Source organism: Notothenia rossii, assembly GCF_949606895.1.
Source record: "Notothenia rossii genome assembly, chromosome: 11".
Classification (NCBI taxonomy): Eukaryota; Metazoa; Chordata; class Actinopteri; order Perciformes; family Nototheniidae; genus Notothenia; species Notothenia rossii.
The window spans coordinates 57,848,067-57,866,429 of NC_136910.1; the positions used below are offsets into that span (position 1 = coordinate 57,848,067).

The following is an 18,363-nucleotide window of genomic DNA, read 5'->3' on the forward strand; positions in this document are numbered from 1 at the left end:
AGCACAATTGTTAGCATTATATGGAAGTATAGAGGACTGCTCAAATCAAGTCACAATGTACATTAAAGAAGCAGCAAATAAAACTATACCAAAAAGAACAACAGAGGGCAGGAAGAAGGTGTTGCCGTGGTGGAATGAGGAATGCAGCAGAGCTATTAAAGAACGAAACAAGGCATTTAGGTCTTTAAAGAAAGACTTGTCACAAGACAATATTACAGATTATCAAAGGAAAAGCGCAGTAGCCCGTAAAACAATAAAATACAGACGGTGGTGGCGAAGTCGATAGGGACTTGGCTTGGCAACTGGAAGGTCACCAGTTCAAGTCCCGGCAAGACCAAGTGCTACCGAGGTGTCCCTGAGCAAGGCACCATTCCCTACACTGCTCTCCGGGCGCCGTTCAGAATGGCAGCACACTGCTCCTAACACTAGGATGGGTCAAATGCAGAGAAACAATTTCCCCACCGGGATTAATGAAGTTTATCAAAATCCGGAAAAAAAAAAATCCATACACAAAAAAGACGTCAGAGAGAGTTTTGTTCCACCATTGGAAGAGGAGTAAAGGGAGGGGATGTATGGTCTATGTTTAAACGGATGAATGGGAAAAGGAAGTCGGTTAAAATTCCCGCTTTGATTGATGGGGAGAAAGTGGCAGTTTCAAATGAAGAGAAGGCAGAATGTTTAGGTAGGGCATTTGCTGGGGTGCATAGTGGGGAGCACCTGGATGACAAACATAGACAGCAAAAAGAGTGTGTATGAAGAGAAAATGAAAATGTGAGGGAAAAGAGACGGGATGATAAATCAGCTCTTGATGTAGACTTCTCAATAGCAGAACTTAAAATAGCTTTACAAGGTACAGGATACTCAGCACCAGGACAAGATCAGTTATGCCATGTTCCTGCAATTACCTGTGGAAACATTCAAATTAGTTCTGAGACTATTTAATAAAATCTGGAGAAACGGAGTCTTGCCAAGGAATTGGAAAACGGCAGTCATTTTGCCATTTAATAAGCCAGGGAAGGATCCTGCTAATCCCAATAACTACAGACCCATAGCACTTACATCACACTTGTGTAAATGGATGGAGAAGATGATAGTGCATAGACTATCACACGTCTTAGAACAGAGAGGGTCACTGAGTCATTTTCAGAGTGGTTTTTGTAAAGATAGATCCACAATCGATGCTTTGGTTAGAGTAAGCAATTAGGTGGAAAAGACAATGAAAATGAAAGAGGTTATGGCAATAGTATATTTTGATATTGAAAAGGCGTATGACTATGTGGAGGGATGGGTTGCTCATCAAATTGAGTAGAATGGGTGTTGGAGGGAGAATGTATAACTGGATCATGGCTTTTTCATCAGACAGGAAATTCAGAGTTAAAGTAGGGGCAGAGGTTTCAAAAGATTGCAGTATAGAAAATGGTATTCCTCAAGGGAGTTCAATCTGCCCGCTAATTATTTAACGTTATGATAAATGACAATTTTAGTCATTTGGATGGATGCATAAAATCTGCGCTATATGCACGAAGAAATGTTCCATATGTGTTTGAAAAGATAGGGAAAGCTATAAAGAAAGTGGAGAAGTGGTCATACAACTGGGGTTTCAAGCTGTCAGCAATCACATCTTGCTTCATGAAATTTACGAATAAACACAAGATGGAGGCTGAGAAGCTTACATTATATGGAAAGCCGATGAATGAGGTCAATGAATTTAAATATCTTGGGCTATGGTTAGATAGTGAATATACATGGAAAACTCATATTAAACATTTGGAAACAAAATCCAAAAAAGTGTTGAACCTATTAAGAGCAGTGGCTGGATGTGACTGGGGGGCAGACAAACAGGCATTAATTGACATCTATAGGGCAATTATGAGGACAACTCTGGATTACGGTTGTATAATATGTGCAGCAGCAAAAACGTCATTACTGAAAATGGATAGGTTACAATATAAAGCGTTACTGTTGGGAACACGGCGTGCAAAAGTATACGGGTCGTACTGCAGATTGATTTTCCAGTCCTCTGTTAGAAGGTGTCAGCGACGGACGTGCGAGGAAGAACGGCTTTCCACAGGCAGTTCCAATTTAACTACTTTATTGATTTCCAGGGTAGTACATTTTACATGCAATGGTAGTTGGATGGGTGTGTGAATGGGTGTGGTATCTGTAACATAAAGATAAACAGGTATGAACAAACATGTAATACAGAGGGACAATGACTAGTGACACCGTTACACAGCAAACCGCGGAGACAAAGAAATGGCACAATTAGCAGGCCTATGCTGCCCTCTATTGGCCAAAGACCGCAACAGAATAGCGATTGAAGTGACACGTTATTACATAAAGTAATTAACTATTATAAACAATTACGCATGAACAGCATACAGGAATACACACAATGAAGTCTCTATGACTACAATATAAAGAACACTGCATACATTGGCCCCTGCATCAACTTAGCGTTACATTGTTCATAATGCAAGGTGAGGGAGCGTTCCTGGTGCGGCCGCACCTCGTGCTGTCCCATAGTCAGCGTGGCAAAGTTAGCGGCTATTGCTAACTGCAGTTACGCTTCATCTATAGGGCAATGAGGACAACTCTGGATTACGGGTGTATAATGCAGCAGCAAAAACGTCATTACTAAAAATTGATAGGTTATGAAATGCTGGCAGTAGTAATAGGACTACAGTGGGTGGAAGAGGTCAGACCAGATAGTGTGGTGATATGCACAGATTCTTTATCCAGTTTACAAAGCATACAGTCAACAACAACTGCCAGAGAAGACATTCTCATAGAAATCAATCACAGCCTGTTAAGACTTCACAGATGCGGTATAGATCTGCAGTTCTGCTGGGTGCCTGCTCATGAGGGGGTGAAAGGGAACGAGTGTGCTGATAGATTAGCAAAAAGTGCACAACAAAAGGAAATAACACTACCAGTTCAACTTGGAGAAGGAAAAGCAGTAATTAAGAAGAAAGGGATGGAGATCTGGCAGAAAAGGTGACAGAAAGGCAAAGACCAGAAAGGCAAAGAGTATCAAAAGTGCAAAACACAATTATCTAAAAAAATAACCTCTTTGGACCATTTATTTATTATTATTTGAACATTTATATACTTATTGAAAACAAGCTTCAAAATGTAATACCTTGGAAAATTAATAGCCTTCATTTTCGCTAAATAGATTGATCAACTTTTTATACTTTTTAAGACCCCGCGGACACCCTGGCAAAGAGTCTTCTTCCGCTGATGGCACGATGATATCATGTAGACAGGATGAGTAACACCACAACTCATATTGGTAAATGACTGGATTCATGAAATGAATAGAAATCCTGAACTGTATAGGCTCCTTTTTTTAAATGTATATTTGATAATTGTTTTTGTGGTACTCAAATACAATTAGAGGCCGGTTATGTAGGAGCCATTTCCTTAGATTATATTATTTTATCTTTTTAGAGTACCTTTCAGAGCCTGAGATTCTGTGGTGTATATTATTTATTATTTAATTTGAGTGCGTTACTCCTGCAGGTCGAGGTGCTACAGCATAAAAGGAGAGGTGCTGCAGCCTACCGGTGCGGCTGACTGAAGCAAATCGTTTTTACACCTTGCTGGTTGGGAGTGTCACAGCTTGGTTCTTGTGCCTTTATCATTGAAGTATCAGTTTATATGACAAATAGTTTGCAAAGTGGACAGGTAACCGAGAAAAGCTTTTTAGAGTCTCAGAGACCAAGGTCCTGTACACTTCGCATACATTGACGGCACAACGTCAGGTCTGCGATGTGGACAGTACACCTCAAATACATCACTACACAACCTGTGGTATTTGAAAATAAGGGAATGACATGTTTATAATATGTTGCAAAACACAACAAATACGCAGGGTTATGAGTCTGTTTCTAAGGACATTTTATTTTTGAAACCGAAAAACACAGTAAATAACAATAATAATAAAAACATAAACAATAATAATAACATAAACAACTGTTAGTCAGACTTCAACTCAGAAAAAAAAGTTTTCCCACACTCTTAAAACCACTATGGGTTTTCTCTTGTGTGAATACGGTGATGTGATTTGAGAGCACCTGATGTAGTGCAAGTTTTCCCACACTCTTCACACCAGTACGGTTTTTCTCCAGTGTGAACACGGTGATGTATTTTGAGATGACTTGATCTAGAGAAAGTTGTCCCACACTCTTCACAGCTGTACGGTTTTTCTCCAGTGTGAACACGAAGATGTATTTTGAGAGCACCTGATGTAGTGCAAGTTTTCCCACACTCTTCACACCAGTACGGTTTTTCTCCCGTGTGAATACGGTGATGTTTTTCGAGATCACTTGATGTAATGAAAGTTTTCCCACACTCTTCACACCAGTACGGTTTTTCTCCCGTGTGAATACGGTGATGTTTTTTGAGATCACTTGATGTAGTGAAAGTTTTCCCACAATCTTCACAGCTGTACGGTTTTTCTCCAGTGTGAACACGGTGATGTATTTTGAGATGACTTGATCTAGAGAAAGTTGTCCCACACTCTTCACAGCTGTACGGTTTTTCTCCAGTGTGAACACGAAGATGTATTTTGAGAGCACCTGATGTTTTGAAAGTTTTCCCACACTCTTCACAGCTGTACGGTTTTTCTCCCGTGTGAATACGGTGATGTATTTTGAGAGCACCTGATGTAGAGAAAGTTTTCCCACACTCTTCACACCAGTACGGTTTTTCTCCCGTGTGAATACGGTGATGTGTTTTGAGATGACTTGATCTAGAGAAAGTTTTCCCACACTCTTCACAGCTGTACGGTTTTTCTCCAGTGTGAATACGGTGATGTATTTTGAGATGACTTGATCTAGAGAAAATTTTCCCACAGTCTTCACAGCTGTACGGTTTTTCTCCAGTGTGAATATGGTGATGTGTTTTGAGAGCATCTGATGTAGAGAAAGTTTTCCCACACTCTTCACAGCTGTACGGTTTTTCACCTGTATGAATAAGCAGGTGGCGCTTTAAATGTCCAGATGTTGTAAAGGATTTGTCACATTGCTGACAGCTGTGATATCTCTCTTTTCCTTTCGGTTTCTAGAACAGACGGACAGAGAAAGAGAGAAAGTCAATCGAAAAAGCAAAAATACACAAGTTAACACAATAAAAACTCACTTAATATAAATCTTGAGTTAAGAAAATACTACTTATCAACTGTTTGTGTTTATTATATTTGATCCAGTAATACAGCAACATTCTAATCACAGTATATACCAGAGGTGGGGGACTCGAGTCACATGAATAGTCAAATATTTTTTGACTTGAGACTTGCTTGAATAACATTGACAAAAGACTCGACTTGTGGGTGTAGAGTTATTTGTTCAAGCACCGGATCGGCAAAACAAGAGAGTCTGTGAACCAGTCTGCCTTGATCTATGTATTCATGTCTGTGTCTCTCACAGTATCTGCTGCCCACAGCTGTTTTGTAGAAGGAAAACCTCCTTCACTTCATGAAATCTCTGCAGCACCAGGAGGCAGTAACGTGTAACTCAGCAGAATCTGAGAAGAGCAGCACCAGCTGCAAAGAGCTGTGCCTTTTACCGTTTACTTCACTGCGTTTACCTTCATAAGAACAGAGCGACCTTGTACTAGAATAAAAGTAGAAGTACTCAGATCTTGTACTTGAGTAAAAGTACTCAGATCTTGTTCTTGAGTAAAAGTAGAAGTACTCAGTTCTTGTACTTGAGTAAAAGTAGAAGAACCAGATTGTAGGAATACTCTGTTACAGTAAAAGTCCTGCATTCAAAATGTTCCTCAAGTAAAAGTAGAAAAGTATTTTCATCAAAATATAGTGAAAGTAGCCACAGTAAAAGTAGTCGTTGTGCAGATTGGTCCATTTCAGAATAATATATTTGATATGTTTTATAATGATTGATCATGAAAGTGTTCTCAAAGCTGGTAAAGGTGCAGCTAGTTTGAATGACTTTGTATACTGCAGGGTAGCTGGTGGATTTACTCCAGGTGGAACTAAAGTCTGATTTAACACTTCATTATATTTCACATCATTCATCCACATCTGTGAAGTAACTAAAGGGATTAAATAAATGGAGTGGAGTAGAAGTACACCATGTACCTCTGAACTGTAGTGGAGTAGAAGAACAAAGTCGCAAAACATTGAAATACTTAAATAAACTACAAGTATCTCAAAATTGTGCCCAAGTATAGTTCTTGTTGAGTTTATGAACTTAGTTACTTTACACCATGTGGCTATACAGATAGAAATACTAAGCCTTGCACAGAGGCCTGAAAATACATTTTCAAAATGCTCAACAGTGCTGCCAAAATTATAAATTGACTGCTACACAATTAAAAATAAATGCTTTTATATATTTCTATTAGATGTGACTCTTTGGCGTTACTGTTATTATTAACACTGCTGCTTTAGTTGTTCTGACTGCTAAAATCCTCTGTCATTCCGTGGGGTGGGGGAGCCGGGGGCTCGGATCCTTGTCACCTTTTTCATACAGATGAGTTTGCATCCCAAAGCCTCAGTCACCTTAATTCATGTAATAAAAACATCTCAGGTCAGTAACACTCAAAGCTAAATGTGCAATACCATGTTCAGCTATGTTACTATTTATAATGTTATTGTTGTTACATCAGAAGATGTACATATTGGAATGATTTCTTAACTTACAGTAGGCTATTTTTTACAATGTGTGTTGGAAGGATTTATTAAATTACTATGAATATTGTCATTGTTGAAGGCTTTTAGAGAAGGGTGAACTATAAGCCTGAATTACATAACATTTTATACCTAAAAACATAAAAGCCACAATAAATAAATCACAATTATTGTAGTTATTTTTACCTCCCGTATTGCTTTCAACCCACCCGCTTTTATGGTGTTGTTACGTCACTAACTGTAAGCTTGTCACATACAGTCTATGCTCACTCAGAGTAACCTACTTTTAATTTAGCTGCTGGAGAAGAAAGATCAGGGGGGGAGGGGGGGAGAGAGCTGCCGTTTCATTCAAACTGTTTAAAAATCGTTAACAACGGACTATTTTTAACCCAATTTAAATCAATACATACAACTATTTTTTAAATCAATAAAAACATTTTCTAAATCCATAAAAGCATTTAAATTAATATTGGGAGTCATGTCGTTACTTTGTTGAGAATGTGGCCATGTAATAAGCGGGATAATTTGCAGCGACTTGTTCCTTATGGGGAAAATAACACCCGTCATCCAGATCAGGATCCCAAAGCGTAGCGGATGATGATTACATGTCTCTTATTTAGCACAGAGTATGATATCCGTGACATATGGATCTTAACAAAGTTCCGCTGTACATCCAGCGTACTGTATCTGACTTTATTTCACATGAGCTCCAGTGTGGAACCCCACTGCACCCCCTGGTGGATCAATGATCCATTGCAGCTGGCTTCATTATAATTACATTTATCTATCACGGGGGCGGTCTCAAGTCAAGCTGGAGGTTTTCCCTTGAGCGAGGGCAGATCAGGTACCAATCACGGCCCTCGCGTTTCAAACTGTCTGAAATGAATCGCTACGTCTGTAAGACCCTTTTATCTGCCTAGAGAATTCAGGTGTTTTACTGTTTGTTGTTTACGTGCCTCCCAGCGGCAGAGCGCCACTGGCGGCCGGCTCCATCACTGACTGTCTTCACGAGCTGCAACTCAGCCACCCCCATTAACCGGCAATAGTGCTCGGGGACATGAAGCAATATCGCCTGGAGACTGTGTTACCTGGGTTCCAGCAGTATGTTAGGGATCACCGCAGGAAAGACAATATCCTGGACAAATGCTTCGTAAATGATAAAGGAGCCTTTGTGTCTAAATACAGACCACCAATACTGAACTCTGATCATAATGTTGTGAATATGATACCAGTGTATAAGACCAAACTGAAGGGAAGTCAACCAGAAAAGAAAGTAATAAGGACATGGACAAATGAAAGTAGGGAACAGTTGAAAGCCTGTTTTGATTGGACAGATTGGGACATATTTCAGGAAGGCTCACTAGATGAAATAACTACCGTTACCAAAGACTATATTAACTTCTGTGTTCCCACTAAAGAAACACAAATCAAGTAAATTATGTGACTAAGGACATTAACAAAAAGTTATAAAAAACAGGAAAATAGTTTTCAAAAACAAAGACTATGGAAAGAACTGAAAGTCAAATTGAGGGAATCAAAACTGGCACACAGAGCTTTTGGGAAATGCTTTTAAAGCCAAAGACCCCAAAAAGTGTGGGACACCATGAGAACCATGACAGGAATGACCTCTTCAGCTAAACCTATTGTGACGGACAAGACATACTTGATCCATACCAATTTGCCTATAAGCAAGGGGGTGGTACTGTTGCTACTCTGGTTCATATCATTACTAAGATATGTTAAGAGATACTAATGGCGCGTTTCCAATGCAGCGCGGAGCTCGCTTTAAGCGTGCCAAGCCGTGCGGGGCCCGTTTTTGGTTGCGTTTCCACTTGGCCTAGTACCGGCTAGCGGGTCCTAATTCACAGTTTTTTTGGCCCCATAAAATCGTGGTTCTAGGGCCAGGAACAACCAGGCTGAGTCGGGCTGAGTTTGCTAAACTAGAGAGAGAATCGCTGGCAAGGGGGCTACAACTACAACAAGATGAACATATTTGACCATGATTTTAATTGTAAGACACGTTTCTAAATGATGCCGAAGTAACAACATACTGATACCGGTTAGTAAAAACCATGAATTAATGCTTTGACAAATCTGCAGACAGACGGCTTTCGAAAAACCTTTTTTTGCGTGTTTTCTAAATGGAGATCGGCTAAGCTAACGTTATATATGCTCCGACCGTCCACACTCACAACAACGGCCTACAGACATAAATAAACCAGTGACTGTATTCTCCATGACACAGACAGGCTGTGGTTTGGACTTATTTAACTTTTGTCTAGTTTCTGAACAGATATGAAGAGCTGTGAGCTCTGAGTGCTAAGAGCTAATGGCCCTGTTGTTTTTCTGGGGCGCTCATTGAAGATGACGTCACTGCTCCGCCTACACTGCGTTACTATAGTAACTACCCCAGTTCCTAAACTGTAATGGAAGCGCAGCATTAAAGTGAGCCGGGCCTAATAAGGCCTAACCAAACCGAGCGAGGCCGAGCGAGGCCTGCAGTGGAAACGCGCCATTAGAGCCCTCTTCCTAGACTTCTCAGCCACATTCAACTCAATACAAGCAGACATCTTGGTGTCAAGAAGGGGATCTCATGAATCTTTGTGGGAAAAGTACTGCGGTGTGAATTTGGAATTGAGCCGTCCCTTATAGATACTATCTCTTTACGTATTAGTGATGGGAATTCCGGCTCTTTTTAGTCAGTCGGATCATTTGGCTCGGCTCACTAAGAAGAGCCGGCTCTTCCGGCTCCCAAACGGCTCTTCATGTTACCACAGTTTACCAGAGCCTCAGTTTCGCCACTGATGAAGTGCACACTGACCTGAGCTCCAGAGGTCTCCTTGTTCTCCTCCATGCTGCTCTCAGGGCTCCTTCTCCGGCTGGGTCTCTGAAATAATCAACTCAACTACAGCTGACACAAAACAAGACAACTCAATACAACCGACAGACACAACAAATCTAATCTACTTCGTAGGTTCATAGCAGAGGTGAGAAGTAACTAAGTACATTTACTCAAGTACTTGAACCACTGTTATAACGCTATCTGTGTCATTAAATATCAGTAAGTTAACACAGAAAGCAAACATTAGCAAGTGAGACTCTTTAATGTACTCCATATATAAAGTATTTCCTGTATATTGTGTATTATTTAGATACTCTAGTGCAGGGGTGGGGAACCTCTGGCCTCCGGGCCGTATACGGCCCTCGAGACCATTTAGTACGGCTCTCGAGGTAATTTATAAACACACGCAAAAAAGAAAACAATTCAAGAAACCTAGACCGCAAAATAATTAAACAAGCGAGTGCCTGTTTTTCCTGGCACACAACACAACACGAGCCTAACGTGTCATCACGTGGTATATGTCTCGTCTGACAGGGGTGTAGTTCTAACGGAGAGCACCAGAACGCGGTTCCGGGCCGGGACTTAACAAATTGCAGTACCCATAAGGAGCCGTACACATGCCGCAGTTTTTGCGTGGCTGTGTCTTTAGTTGAAAGCCCAGTGGCGATCTGTTCATCTGTCATACTGATCATACAGTCAATAACTTTGTTGTTATTAGCATCTGGTTAGCTAGCTATGCTAACGAATATAAGAAGCTTTTTCTCCAACCAGTGAGGTAAAGGCACATCTTTATATGATCATTATAGTTATAGAAAAATAAGAGAATAAAGTAAACAGGTATACAATACTAATATGACAGTAAAAAAAAGTTGTTTTAATAAACAAGAATACAGTTTGAAAGGGAATTGATTTGTAAAATATCCATAAAGAAAAAAATCTGCTTACAGTTCTGTTTCATCTGGGTGTTGAGAGATGTATCAATAGATCTCTTAATGTTGCTCTCAAAGTGCACCAAATTGATGCTTTTAACTTCAACATTTAAAAAAAATCTTCCTGGTGGTGCATGCCCCCAAACCCCACTAGATGATGTTAGACCCCCCCCCCCCCCCAAATCATGTCCACATGGATAGAATGAAAGAAAGGCGAAATGAATGGGCTGTGATTTTAGTTTTTTAAGCAAACGTTGAGCTCAATAATTTGTACGGCCCTCGAAGGATGTTGTAAAAATTGAAATGGCCCTTGAGAGGAAAAAGGTTCCCCACCCCTGCTCTAGTGATATGTGTCCTGTGTGTAAACTTGCTGCTAATGCTTCATTTTTATTATATCGTATTGCATCTTTTAAATATGTTTAAGTGTAATGTCTGAAAACACTTCTGCTGTGACACAATCATTTCCCAGTTTAAGATAAATCATTATTTAAATAAAGTATATCTATTTATCTATTGAGCTAAACCGTCGCTTAGCATTAGCTGCTAACTGAAGAACCCCGTTCATTTCAATGGGAAAAATGCTACCTCACGGTGAATGGCGATGCTAATAAGCTAGTTGGCATATATTTAAAACCATATGGTAACCGTGACTGAGGTTACCATATGTAAAGCTAGTCACTGACAACGCCACCTCCTGCTAAGGGGCAGGAGGAACCCGTGGACCCTAAATGTAAGTCGTGGACCGATTTTAAAGCTTCCCTTAATAGGCTCAATTATGACAGAGGCATGAATTCCAAAAATATACGCAGCTTTATTTAACAAGTGTTGGAAATAGTTTAAAATGTCAATTCATGTAAAGTGTAAAAATGGCAAATACAATTCAACATGTATATAAGTTACCCTCCTCAGTTGGGCAGGCCTGGTCCGCCGGTGTCGGTACCATATGTGTTCGGGGTACCATATGTGTTCGGGGTACCATATGTGTTCGGGGTCCTTCTCTTACCAATGACGTCACGCATTGTGATTGGCTGTACGGTAATTTACCCAGGGGTGCTCGGCTGGGTAGGATTTTCACGGCAGCCATGACGGCCATGGCCGTCGTAGCCCCTCGGTCTGGCCGTTATGCCCCACAAATAATTGTACGTCCTACGGCCACCATAGCCTGTGTGCCCCTGATACTGTTAAAATCTCGAAGTTGCTTTAAAAGCGACAGAACAGTGATTTCTGAACTGCATTATGCTGCGTTCACAACGGACGTGATGCGAATATCCTCATCGCTCTAACCGCTGGAGTTTCACCGCGGCTGTCAGCTGTTTTTTTTACTCCTGTCATTCAAACAGGACGTGCTGGAGAGGGGGCGGGGCTTATTTCCATGTAAATACTGTCGTGGAAACCAACTACGACAAAATTAACCGATTTTACAGTGATTCAATTGTAATACACGTTTCAAAATGATGCCGAAGTAACTACATATTGATACCGGTTAGTAAAAAACGTAATGCTTTGACAAGTCTGCGGACCAGACGGCAAGCGAAAAACCTTTTAAAATGCGTGTTTTCTGAATGGATCAATCAGGCTAAACCAACTTGTAGCTGCTCCGTCCACACTCACAACAACGTCCTAAAGACAGAATTAAAGCAACACACACACACACACACACACACACACACACACACACACAGTGTGTGTTTATGTGCAGAGTTTGACCCTTGAAGGCTGTTTCTTCTGCTCTGAAATGAAATATATTTGTTACATATTAACAGAATTTTAGATTTGATTTTGGACTTCTGAATGGGAGAAGTAGTAGATGGAAAACATACTAAACACTAATTATTCAAAGTAGAGTATTTTATTTTAAATACGGTAATACTAAGGAGGCATAGGCCTATATGATGATATCATGTTTGACATTATTGTTATTAAAAAAGTGATTCGTTTTCCATGTCATTTGTGTGTTTTTCTCATCAAAAAGTGAAGTTATTTATTTGTAAGCTCCAAATCCAAATGTTTCCCTCAATGGCCTTTGTGCCCTGGCATGTGGCCTTTGCGCCCTGAAAAAATGTGTAACACCAAAGGCCAAATGGCCTTGCCCCTAAAATGACGAAATTCCAAGGGCAAATCACATCACATCTACAGTAGTGATGGGAATTCCGGCTCTTCTTGGTGAGCCGGATCATTCGGCTCGGCTCACCAAGAAGAGCCGGCTCTTTCGGCTCCCAAACGGCTCTTCAGTGTACCACATATTATACCTTTTAATTAAATCAAATGTAGCCCTGTTTTGACTAATGAATGATGTGTACACATATCACTTAAATTAATCAATACATCCTTTGTACTGAAGTATTCAAAAGTAAAAATTACAAGTTTAATATAAATGATTTGCTGTGGCCAAATGTTTTCATTGCATTTACAGACTCTTGTAACTCTCTGATACCACCCAATGAATGCACTGACTTGCTTGTAGAACCACGCTACACAAAACAGATAGCAACATTTAGGCCTATAAAAACTATTTTTTTAAAAAGGGGCTACTGTATCGACATTTTTAAATTATATTTAAAGAAAAGGCCATGACAAAACAGCAGGGCTCTATTTCAGTAACTATTAGCTATAGAAAACAAGACAGCAACAGCTGACATCAAATCTTTGCTGAGCCTAAGGATAATCATAAATAAATAACATAGTTAAAAATAAATATATTGCAATGCTCAAAACAGCAGAATCCAACCGTCTCTAATCCTTGGATATTACATGTCACTGCATGCATGCAGCAGCTGTAGTGCGGAGATCATCATCATTCTAGTGAACCTATCATGCTATATTTGAACAATATATTGTAGGGCCATAACTATATAAAGTATATAAATTCAAAATACCAAAAAGATCCTGCATTTTAGCCATGCCTCATTTAGCTCTATTTGCTCTTTCCAGCGCTGTTTTTGCAGGGGGCTGATTCTGTGAGCTGCAGCTGACCACGCCCCCCTGCAGGAGAGGGGAGCGTGCTCTGAGATCAGCTGCTGGGCTCTCAGAAGAGGGGGAGAAAAAGAGATCTCCCTCCTCCGTGTTTTATTCTTATAGAAGTAAGAAGAGAAGTAACGGGCAGAAACCCTCCTTTTTACGCAGCGGTCCAGAGATAGACATCAAACGGCGACACATATTCAGTGTGCAGTTCCTTTGGCATTAGGGCAGGGATATCTAGATACTTTCCAAGGTGTGACATAATGAATTGTGCTACTTTTAAAGCAAGCAACGATGCTTTCAAATCTGTAATCAAAAAGCGCCTCAAAAACACTATTGAAGCAGTTCCTGCCGTTGCTACGTTAGTTCAGACAGTAACAACGGACTATTTTTCTTATCGGATGCATGTCAATTTAAATAAATACAACTATTTTTTAAATCAATAAAATCATTTTCTAAATCCAAAAAAGCATTTCAATTAATATTGGGAGTCATAACGTTACTTTGTTGAGAATGTGGCCATGTGATAAACGGGATAATGTGTACATTGTATAATGTGCCTTCATGCCGATCTAGATCCCTCCGCATAAAAACTGGCCCGTTCGCGGGCGCGAGCCGGCTCCCGTCGTTCACTTAAAAGAGCCGGTTCTTTGCTCGTTCGCGACCGACACATCACTAATCTACAGATCAAGACGAAGCGAATGGAAGTACTTCCATACTCCTAGCGTGTGAAAATGTTTGTGAAAACGGAGCAGTGGCCAGATTGAAGCATTTTACTTTAAAATGTGAAAAAAATTCTTCCCGGGAAGGCACCCCCGGACCCCCCAAGAGGATGTGAAGTCCACCCCCCAATTAAAAACATGTTCATGCAATACTGAATACATTTGAAGCCTTTTTATATAAGCTGTCCACCATGTCAATACGTTTCTCTGTTTGTAGTGTAGGGGTCTTTTGTAGAGGTTTTTCATTGCCAGCTAAAATCTTGCTTAGGGCAGCAAATGGGTCAAAACCGGCCCTGGTGTCATCCCCACAGCACCCCCCATTTGAAACATGTTCCCACGGCTATGCCAGGGCCTAGTGCTTGGCTTTGGGCATGAAAATTCAGGAAACTCCCCTGAGTATTTTAAGACACATCTCAACTTTGGACAGGAGTTGGGGGACAAACGACACATCAAATCACATCTCCACATCAAGCCGAAGCTAATTAGAATAGTCTTGAATGCCTAGCCTGCGGGGAAATCGCAAAATCACAATGCGTGACGTCAGTGACGTCATTGGTAAGAGACGGACCACGAACACATATGGTACCGACACTGGGCTGCAGTGCCTGCTAATCGTGAGGGGCAAAAACAAGAAAAGCCACACACCAAAACAACGAAAGCATGCAATATTCAAACCACAATCGCTATAAAAATAATAACAGTGAGATATTTAGCATACAGAAAAGAAAGTGTAACACCTACACTGAAGGCAGGCAGCGTTCCACCCGGGCCCAGGCCAACGCCGCAGAGGAACGCAACCTAAAACACAAACAATAAAATGATTATATTGCCATAAACTGCACATGAAGAAAATGAACAAGAAAATACAAAAAAACACTATAGGACAGTGGCTGGCCTGGTCCTTTTGAAAAGGAAACAACATAATATGTTAGTTGCCAGCCTCATTCACCAACTCAATATAAAACGAAAGAGTTAGAAACAAGGCATACTTCCACAGAGTAGATTTCCAACTCAGCTTAATCCTGCCGGGGAAATTGTCACTTAATATCCCGGGTAGCTGGGCCGGTTGTGTACATTAAGCTCTGTAAAATACATAAATAAGTTGCTTAAAACACAATTAAAAACGTCGGTTTAAAACGCAATTTAAAAGCAAATTACTCATAACGCTTTTTGTGAAGCTTGCATCGAGACTCATTCATGGTGTAGTCATGAAGAAACACACTCCTCAATGTCAGTTTCGGTAGTTTAATGACAAGCATGACGACACCCTGAAACAGAGCAACGCAGCAAGATAAGCTGACAAAGTACTACATCCATGCATGTCATCACCAATACAAATATATACAACGACACAGAGTATAGACACACCAAACAATAGTGGAAACAATCTTACATGAATGAGTGGATGAACGTTTCGAGGCGGAGTGAATGAACAATGTTTGAACTAAAATGGCCGCTCGGCACTACCGGGTCAGAGCACGGCATATCCGGTCAGCGACAGCAGTGACGCTGCCCTCTAGTGGCCGGCGATAAACTCTTCAGTATCGTTTTGGGCCAGTGACGTCATCGATCATGAACGAAGCCTCGCTGCCTGTCGATACCACGTGACTGCTTCAGAAAGCGATTCAGATCGGTTGAATCACAACGCTCATATTACCCATGGATGTATAATAAGAACGAAATTACCCCTCCTGTACCCGGGCCCTGCGACACGATGGAATTAAGAGAGCTCAGACCCTCACTTATATAGAGGTTGGAACATGTCATAAGTATAAATAGATAAAAGCATGAATAAAAGTAGGAATAAAAACATTAATACATAAATAAATAAATAAATACAGGAATAAATTGTCTACAGTGTTTTCAGATACATTTCTGAGTGTGTGGTGTGGCTCAGCTGGAAAGCAGTTGACTCACGACCGCAGGGTTCCTGGTTCAACGACTGGTCAATAAGTATTTTTTGTTAGTTTATAAAAAGCTACAGCTAAATGAGATAATGTAGTTTATAAATGTATTCTTTGATATGGTTTAGCTTATCTCAGGCTACAACATGGTTAAGTTTACAAATATTAAGGAATACAAATCCCTCTTTGCAATGTTTACCAGCCTCTTTAGGCTTTTCAATAACAATCATTAAACTGGAATAAATACAACATTGTTAACATGAAAATATGATTTTGTTCGTTGTTTAGAGTTATTCCAAGGCTTTACTCATTGGGAACTCGGTCTCGGTATGAGATAGAGCACACTGTTAAGATGTCCAATCTGCCTGTTTTACACACTTTGACCAACAGGGGGTTTGTGTTCAAATGGTTCAAATGAAGCCCATGATGAAGCCTCATGAGATGAACCCTTTTGCGAACCAATTGGCTGGAAAGCTTCAAAGCTTCATAAGGCTTCATCTCGCCATCACTAGTAAAGAGCTCCAACACAATAACTCAAACCTTCTTAAAGACAACTGGTGTAATAAATAACATAAAGTCAGCTGAGCATTACAAATCAACTGCTTCTCACCCAGAACCGAACTGGAATAATAATTATAGCGGCACACAGTTTGTGTGTGAGTGTTACGTGCCGCAGTGGATGCTCATGTGTGTGTGCTTGTTTGTGTTCTATCTCTCTCTCTCTCACCCTGATTAGCCGCGTTCACACCGGAGTACTTTTCCCACTTTAGTTCCGATATAGTTCCGAAATGTCGCGTTCACACCAAAAAGAGCCTGAACTATAATTAGTTAATGAGAACCTTTTTACCCCCTTTTCCGTCCCTGCTAGAGAGCAGGGACTCTCATGCGGCTCTCTTGTGAGAAAAGAGCTATATTTCTGATTGGCTAGGCGGATTGCAAACCACGCCCCGTAAAACAAAAAAAAAGTGTTGTGAAGCCACCATTTTATTATCCTCGCATTAGCATTAGCCCAGCACAGAAACGCAGAGAGACTAACTTATGACAACACAAAATAAAACATGGGAGCGGTGGAGATGAGGAGGTGTCGGCGTTCTGGCGATTTACTCGGAAGGCTTCAGTAGAAGCTGCTGGGAGTCCCAGCAGCTTCTACTGAAGCCAGTCCCCAACTCCGGGGACTTCCGGCCGGGGATTTTGGGCGGCAGTATACGCCGTAAAGTTTCTTTGCGGCCTGTCAGTAAACCAAAAGCAGAAGAAGAAGTGACGTCAGCGGCTTCATTTGCCTAATCCACCCCCAGGGACTTATTCCGGTGTGAACGCGATCTGTACTTAGTTCATCAGAAGTAAAGAGTTCTGATGAACTAAGTTCTCATCAACCTTTGTGGGAAAAGTACTGCGGTGTGAAAGCGCCTATTGTCTCCAGGTGCAGCCTCTCCCCCAGGTGCTCCCAATGCAGGTGAATGTCACAACCAGGAAGTAACCGGTCGGAGAAGGAAGTGAAGTCGGAGACGCGTGACAGAAAGCTCAGAGAGAATCGGAAAACTCGTATACATACAGAAACGGTAGCATTGGACTGTTATTTTTGGCGGATTTCCATAAACTGTACATTGAGTGTTTCATCATGTCAACCAGCTCAGATGGTAGCCAAAGAGACGATATGGAATGGATGATATCCGAAGCTGCGAGGAAGAAAAGATCTTTGAAAGAAAGAGATAGTTCAGTGAGAGCTAGAAGTTGGTCGGATTGGTCGGGTGAAGCCGACAAGGCTAATCAAAGCAAAAAAGCTAAAATCAGTCAAAGTGTCAGCCAAGCAATGTTGTATAAAGAACTAGAACACGAGTGGAAAGTTGTAATAGAATTCAACCAGGATGGTGGGCATTACCACCCGATTAAACTTACCAAAGCAATTGAAAAAGAGATTGGAAAAATTTAATTGGCTAAATTCATGAACAACAAGCGGGTTTTGTTCTAGGGTCATGTTCTAGGAGTGAAAAAGGTGAATTTTGTGGTATTCATATGCCATACTGTAAATGTTGCATTACAGTTAAAAAAGAAAAGTGATAGAATCAAAGCCATTGTGGAGGCAGCTGGAAAATTCCTAGACATGAAAGATATTAAAGCAGATCAGATCCATGCAATGCTATCTATAAATGGAGCTGGGGAAAATGAAAATCAGGATGAGGGTTAGATCCTTAATCATGGTTCTGCACATACTACAGTGGAACGCAAGAAGCCTCATAGCTAATGGTCAAGAATTCAAGAAATATATATATGAGCTAGAGGTGGTCCCTGAGGTAATATGCGTGCAAGAAACCTGGTTACGAGCTCAATTAGACTTTGTCATTCCAGGATTTAG

The 18,363-nt window shown here is 40.8% G+C and overlaps 1 protein-coding gene across 6 annotated transcripts; it reads right to left on the reverse strand.

Moving 5' to 3' along the window:
• Positions 1–1,849: 1,849 nt before the first annotated feature.
• LOC307023791 (uncharacterized protein) lies at positions 1,850–15,822 on the reverse strand. Of its 6 annotated transcripts, none has more exons than XM_079657363.1 (5): positions 15,500–15,822; positions 15,096–15,188; positions 14,848–14,904; positions 9,477–9,566; positions 1,851–5,067 (listed from the first exon to the last, which is right to left on the reverse strand). In XM_079657363.1, the coding sequence occupies exons 4-5, from the start codon at positions 9,507–9,509 to the stop codon at positions 4,033–4,035; spliced, it is 1,068 nt and encodes a 355-aa protein (XP_079513489.1). In that variant the 5' UTR covers positions 9,510–9,566; positions 14,848–14,904; positions 15,096–15,188; positions 15,500–15,822; the 3' UTR covers positions 1,851–4,032. The 6 variants fall into 6 exon arrangements, with proteins under 6 accessions (XP_079513493.1, XP_079513489.1, XP_079513488.1 ...); XM_079657362.1 differs by having other exon boundaries at positions 15,096–15,374; positions 15,500–15,560; XM_079657367.1 differs by lacking the exon at positions 15,500–15,822 and having other exon boundaries at positions 1,850–5,067; positions 9,477–9,542; positions 15,096–15,464.
• Positions 15,823–18,363: the final 2,541 nt, after the last annotated feature.

Coding starts and splice junctions, on each gene's coding strand:
- LOC307023791 (XM_079657367.1), bottom strand. CDS start 9,509: ATGGAGGAGAACAAGGAGACCTCTGGAGCTCAG. Junction 5,068..9,476: donor AGGAGACCTCTGGAGCTCAG/GTCAGTGTGCAC, acceptor CGTCTGTTCTAG/AAACCGAAAGGAAAAGAGAG.